This window comes from Vollenhovia emeryi, unplaced genomic scaffold, assembly GCF_000949405.1.
Source record: "Vollenhovia emeryi isolate VEMERY1.0 unplaced genomic scaffold, V.emery_V1.0 DF939123.1, whole genome shotgun sequence".
Taxonomy (NCBI): domain Eukaryota; kingdom Metazoa; phylum Arthropoda; class Insecta; order Hymenoptera; family Formicidae; genus Vollenhovia; species Vollenhovia emeryi.
Window position 1 is genome coordinate 4,078,170 of NW_011967243.1, and position 7,162 is coordinate 4,085,331.

At 42.9% G+C, this 7,162-nt stretch overlaps 1 protein-coding gene across 1 annotated transcript in view; it reads left to right on the top strand.

The window, feature by feature from the left end:
• Positions 1 to 7,162, top strand: part of LOC105569775 — a 141,414-nt gene that overhangs the window by 127,458 nt on the left and 6,794 nt on the right. Inside the window, exon 10 of the mRNA XM_012026500.1 lies at positions 5,915 to 6,124. Coding sequence (XP_011881890.1) covers positions 5,915 to 6,124 — 210 coding nt within the window. The remainder of the gene's footprint in view (positions 1 to 5,914; positions 6,125 to 7,162) is intronic.

A 7,162-nucleotide genomic window follows, 5' to 3' on the forward strand; every position in this document is an offset into this window, starting at 1 on the left:
ATTTATTGCGTATTTAAAAAATCATTTTTAATAAGTTTTAAACATTAATGTATAAGAAATACATAAGTTTTGTGAGGAGTCCCATTATGCCCCGCATAAAATGATAATCAGATTAAGCTATAGTCTCAATAAAATAAAAATTTCGTCCTTTTAAACTATTCTTTCACAGTAAAACCATTTTTTTTCTTATAGTAGACATTTCAAAGAATATTTTCGTACAAAAATAATTCATTTATCTATTTTCATTTTGTTTAAAATTAATTTTAACCTTAGCGTTCCCGTTATGCCCCGGGTTCCCCTACATCCAAATTTGCGTGTTCGCTCTCGCGGAAAATTTTGCGTATCGCTTTGATAGATAACAGATCAATCCTTGCCGGGAAAGCCCGGAAAATTCTAATAGTATAATAAACGAAGATGAAGACTCCGTGGATATAAATCGAATATAATGTGAAAGATTTATCTGCTTACATCATTACATTCGACTTATTTGCTTATCCGGGGTGGTTTCTCCATTCATTCGCAACGCCATACCGGGTGGAATGAAACTTTCGCATTCACGTTTCCATTCGGGAAGCGGGAAAGGCGCTTCCAGGGGAGAAAACAGTGAGAGACTTTTCGTGTCGCGGCGTTGCAAAAAACACCGCAGTTTCACGCTCATTCCGTGCTAAATTCCTGTTTTTTTCCCCCTGATACTTGCTGTAGTTTGTATTTTTTTTTTAAAGAATTTTTATCGCTTGCCGTTGTAAGACGAGGAGAAAAATCACAGGGTAATTTCGAGTGGACATTCCATGCTCTTTCCTCTTTTTCTGTCTCTTTATAAGCAGCTCCTATTCGTAAGCCTAAAGCCCGTCTATTTTTTAAAGAATTTATATAAAAAAAGATCCGTTTGCATTATTTACCCATAGAGACTAAATTAAGTGAGATACAATTATCTTTGTGCCATATCTTTTTAAAGAAATTGTCTTTGGAGTCAAGCGTTTTTAAATGTTCTTGGCGAACGCTTTTGTACTTTGCTTTAAAGGCAAATATCGCGAGCATCTGTAAACAAAATTAATTAGATTATATGAGAACAAAGTAAATATTTCGAAATGTTGCAGCGCGACATATGTCAAAAGCAAACGAGTTATATGACAAAAAGTCTCCTTTGAAAAATGATGTATAAAATATTCCCCGTGCAGTGCGAGTTATTTCATCCATGACACGATATCCTTCTTCCGTGTATATTTTTACGCAATCAAATGAGACAACAAATTTATTGTGACGCACGTACGTTTTATTCATCATTCATCTGGACATGTTCGGATTACGCCATTGGACGCCATTAGTATATTTTCCCTAACAAAATGGATAAAATATACAAATCCGTTAATAATAATCAAAAGGTAATACATATAAATGTTGATGTAAGTCGATTATTCTGCTGGAAGGCACACGTTTTAATTTTACGGGCTTTACATTGCCCATAAATAAACGCTATTTGTACCCCCAGTTCGAGATTCGAGAGCCGAGAGCTCGCGGTTGATAGCTAATAGCCGAAAGTTGAAACATAATAGCTAGGAGGAAAATGGAAGTTTAGAGTTGGGAATTGAGGATTGTGAGTTTACGCATATGCAAGCTCGCTAATGCTATCCGATATTATATTTTGATGCGGTTATTAATCCCGATAATATTATTTAATGCCTTTCTGCTTTTAATACCGGCTGAATTCCAATCAGGTACGTTTACAACGGCGAATAAAACTCACTCGCTGACGAAACGCGCGGGTTCGTAGCGTTCGTGGCGCGAAATAACGTCAAACATGAATTGTCGGCGGTGCAGCTAACGGTTCACGGGTTCCGAATGTTCTAAAAAAAAAAAACAGATTCGAGGCACGTAGATGTGCGCGCGTGTCTCCATCCGCGTTTTGATCTCGACGACGACGACGACGGCGGCGGCGGCGGTGCCGAATTCAGCGCGATTTTTATTCATGCCATTCTTCCAGCCGCGCGCGAATTCCGCGCTGATGAAACCGTGCTGGGATCTCTCTCCCGTGAGCCGAGCCTGGAGAACGCGATCCCCAGGAAGCGACGCTCGTCAACGAGCGCTTGTCAGGAAGCGATAAATATCGTCGCTCGTAAATATCACGGTTAGCTACAATAAATCCCGGCTTTGCATCGAATTTCCCACGCATTAAGTGAAATCTCAAAGGACGCCGCACTTCGGCTCTTATTTCACGCACTCGTCAATACTACATCGTATATTTAAAGAACATTTTTTGAAAGCGTACAAATCTTCCCGATTATTTTAAACGATACGACTGAAATAGGAGCACGCGGAAAAAAAACATTTTCGCTACCGTAGCCGATCGCGATTTGCTAGACATGTTGCATTAACTATAAATTTCTAAACTGTTTGCCGTCGCATCTAACCCCTGGTCCACAATCTTGCTTTAAGTAAGCTGTAAGCCTTAAGCCGCAAGGAATTAACCAATCACAGGTGTGAGTGAGGGGAATAAATGCCTGTGATCGGTTAATTTCTTACGGCTCAAGGCTTACAGCTTACTTAAAGCAAGATTGTGTGATCAGGGATAATACAACAGCCACAGTAGCAAAATGTTATCGCAACTAAATATTAGCTGTCCGTATTTTACAACTGAAATTTAATTGCCACGTGCAGTTTGTAGCTGCGGCAGCTACGTTTTTTTTTTCCGTGATACAAATTAATGTTGCGGACATATCTCAATATATTGAATTTAAAACTGTGTTGACCACACATTTGAGCATTGCTATCTAAATATTTATTTAAAACCGAGGGGGTCCGATCGGAAATGAAGTAAGTATCTCGATACTCTATCTTGAGTCTCAATATGATACAGTTTTTCGGTAGACAGAGGAGAAAAGTGCGGGGAGATAATCTAACTGGGTCACCGATAACGAGAATCAGTCGCCCAAAGTGTTGTTATAGATCTCTTATCCGGTTTAGAAACTTTATTGGGCGGGGAGGACGCGATATGTTATAAAGTATAATACCGTCTTGGGAGACGTACGCGTACTCTTGGGCGCGGAAATTCAAGAGTTCCGCGCGTATCGCATGATCGAAACTACGGTGGACAAACTATAAAAATATATACAAGGTATTTCGTAGCTCTCGAGACAGCCGAAGTTTCGACGATGTGCCCTGAATTCTGAGTCGAACGTTTCGAGCGGAGTCTTACGGGCGTCGTACCGTATTCCCTTGCCTTTGTAGTAATCGTAACGAATAGAGAGTTGTCTTTTATAAATTATGCAATTATAGAAATATCGCGAAATACACCGTAGATACGTCGCTGTCGGCGTGCGCGCTGCGCATGCAATATAATGCAATAATCTGTCAAAGCGCGGTAAACATCTCGAGAGTCGTTTAGTTTCGGTACCTCTTTTTTCCCCCGTTCTCGTCCGGGATACGCCAGTTGGGTCAAGCCAGATAAATGGACTGTCGAGGACATCCTTCCGAGAATGGAATCCACCCTCGATTCTGTTTGCCCAGCGGAACACGGAATAATCGTCACGCGCGACCGTACTTGAAAATCAAATAGAAAAGCGACACTAATGTTATTTTTATATTAAAACAGCCCGGAGAACATTATGTCGTATTAAAAACGTCTTGAACAGTTCTGAGACGCCTTATGAAGTTGTCAGAAAGATGCACTGAGAAAAATAATCCAATTACATAATAACAAACGGATATATTCGATTAAATTGTATATCCGATGAAACATGGTATGATCGGTTTGTCAATCGATGTCACACATATGTTTAATGTGATACATGTAAGCAATATTTATTTAACTTTTCAACGCACTTTTCAGTCTTCCCCAACAGAATTAAGAGGCGAATAAAAAGGCGTGCGAATTTTTTAAAGAAAATCGTCGCTAAGAGAATTTCACGAGGAACGCTAGTATTTAAAAGACTTGAAATGCCCAACATTCTTGAGTATATGTTTCTCGCGAGGCATGTAAATAATTTTGTATACAAAACCCACGTAGCGTTAATTTTGTTTTCCAAGATTGTATACGGTCCTATGGTAATTAAAGAATTAATACAAACACTTGGAATGTAGCTTATACGACAGAACAATCTCGAAACGACGCAAGGCTCCGTTTAATTCCAGAAAAATATTTTCTTAACATGCGTTGCCAATTTACATATACGCGTGCATATATAAATATTCTTTATACAATATCATTATGACACGATGACAGAATAATCGGAAAGTACAAGAAAACATTTCCGGGTCCAATGCTATTACACTTGAATGTATCATAAAATAGGATCGATATAGCGCCGATCATATTTATTATAGAGAAAGGAATATTTAAATCTTAAATGATAAATTCTAAAATCTAGAATAAAATGATAGTATGTGTCGTCTTTTATCGAATATCGCGGTGCCGACTTCGTGCGTTGTAAGATGGAGAGAATTTATTCTAAACGAAAGAATATATAAACTTGCATTTATACAATAAGTTACTCTTGTCTCAATATAGTAAGTCAATCTTTTTTAATTCGATAGAGGAGAATAAGAATTATTGATTTTATTTTGATATTGTCTATTTGCGAGAAATATAAACGCGCCAAGAATAGTTTTTGTCTCGGTAACAGAAATCCTTTCTCAGGGTGGCAACAATTCATCGTCATCGTCTTCAGTTGAGATTGATTTATGCCGCTCAAGATTCGCATAAATCTCGCATGAAGTTCGAAAGTAAGGATAACTTATTAATGAACGCACGTCTAACGTACGGCTCGTAAACTAAGCGAAGAGGAAGCTTCCGCTTACACAGTTTTCCATGGAGAACCCGCTCTCTTCGCGATGCTCCCGTGAGGATCGCATCCTCCGTCGCTCCTTGTGCGCGCCACGACGTTCTCTGCATAATGAAACGGTATCGCTCGTACCCCCCCGTTCTCGACCATCCCCCAAGATCGAACGCTCCTCCGACCTCTGCATCTTTTATTTAATTTCTCGCGGTGGATATCGAGTGGAAATCAAATTCAACGATATGTTCAAGGCGCCTTGAAAGAAAAAAAAAGAAGAAGAAGACGCGTTTATACAAAGGGGAAGAAGACTCGGCGGGAAATCTTGCTCGGGAAATTTGGCGAGCTCGTGAGGCTCCTCGAGAGGATCCTCAATTAACGCGCGAGAGATGACTTCGACGGATCAGTCGCACCTTGTTAACCCCGTGTTACCGCGTTCCCCCGGCGATTGACGGGCGCGCCCGGTATAATCCACGTCTCGCGCCGGTTCCTCTTCCTCCCGCGTCTTATTGCCGGAATAACGTAATATCGCCGACGTGCAGTCTGCGAGATCGTCGCGACGACGAGGCGCGAGCGCGCTAAGACGCCTCTCCATCCGACTTAACGACATTCTCGTGGCGGATTAGGTCGGGCGAGATGGTAGTCTCGGGGCGTAGAGCGAGACCGGCTCTACACGGCGCTCCGTGTCGAATGGGATGGGATTAGCCGGAGATCCGGCGAACCTGAAGCGCGGATGCTGCGGCGCTTACGGGAGATCCCGGGCGCGTTCCGCGAGATTTTCACGGGTCCGCATCGTTTACGCGCGATTTAGCGGAGGCGTTTACCCACTTTGCGCTTTTAAGCATAATGCAACATCGTCGAATATTGGGACGGCGGTTAGGAGAGCGCCGGGGCTGCAACCGACGTCTCAGGCGCCGTCGACTTGGCTGCATCACAACCCCGCATTTATTTAGCAGCAGAAAGAGGATTTTCTATTCGTGTTCACCACGTGGCTTTCTTAAAGCAAAAGATATACACCGATCCATTGATCTTATGCCGATTGGATTATTAATTTTTTAATATTTTCTCTCTATAATACGTTTATCTCTCTGTAACACGTTTACAATCGTCCTGGGAGGTGCTGATTCGTTTTTTTTTTTCCACAGGAATCGGACAGTCTGGCAGTGTTCTCCGAGCTGCTGAGATACACAAGCGTGCGCGAGTTGAGTTTATGCAACGCGCGCTTGCATTTAGCGGTGCACGAGGGTCCTTTGTCGAGATTGGGACGTCGCGATGACGCCGGCGCCGAGCTCCTGCGAGCCGCACCGCCACCGGCCTGTCCTGCGATCGTCTTCCTGAGGCTAGCCGGATTTCAGGTGAGTGATACACTCTCCTCTCGGTTATGCCGTTCCGCAAAATCGAGATACTTTCGTCAAGTAGACGTTTACCCCCAATCTTTTTCGAACAACCGAACACAACGAAAGCTGGCGACAATTTGCTATTTGCCTTTTTATTTTTAGAAACTATTAACTATTTCCTTCGAATCAAGGAGTCAATTTTCATTGAGGCACGAGATTTCGATTGTTATCGCGCTCGTAATGTTTATAAAACTCACCGTACGTATTAAACAATTGGACTGTAACGCGTTGCCTTATGCGGTGTTACGTGAAATGGAGTATAAAATAATTAACGGCAGATCCTCGAATCAGGGTCTAACTCGCCTGCAACTCGCTCACGAACCTGATCCCGTAACAATGCTGCAATGACATACGCGATCCTATTATACTGGACCAACGTACGAAGCTTTGACCATTTGCTGATGCAGTTACACGTCTTCGCATGCATCGTGCATATCCGGGCGCCCGTGCCATCACGGGAAGATAACATACGTATATGGCATCGCGATTCCCGTAGACGCAGATGTAGCCTGTCTACTGACTGTCTCTCCGACCGACCTCCGTGAATGTACAGGGCTGTGTTAGCTATCGTGTTCCCGGGATCTGGGCCTGGAACCATTAGACACACCCTCGCTCGATCCACCGCTGGAACAGTTCGTGATGCGAGTCCCTCCTCGCTCGTAGATGATTCGTCTCGTTTGAAAAATGTATCCCCGTTACGGTCCGTGAAACACGCCACGAAGAAAATCGGTTAGCCCTGGCTGGAGCACCGGGTATCGCGTTCCCCTCGCCTAATATCGTCTCCCTCCTCTCCTTCTCCTTCCTCTGCTCCTCATCACCCTCCCTCTCTCGATAATTCTGATCTCGGCCAGGAAATTGCGAACGTGCTCGCGCCCGTGTAACATCTAATATCGCTTCGCTGAAAGTCTGATTCCGGGCCTCAAGGAACTCCGACCCAAGAATCCCGTGATTTTGTGGAAAGGCACACTGATAGAAAAATATAGTTGAAATAACCAC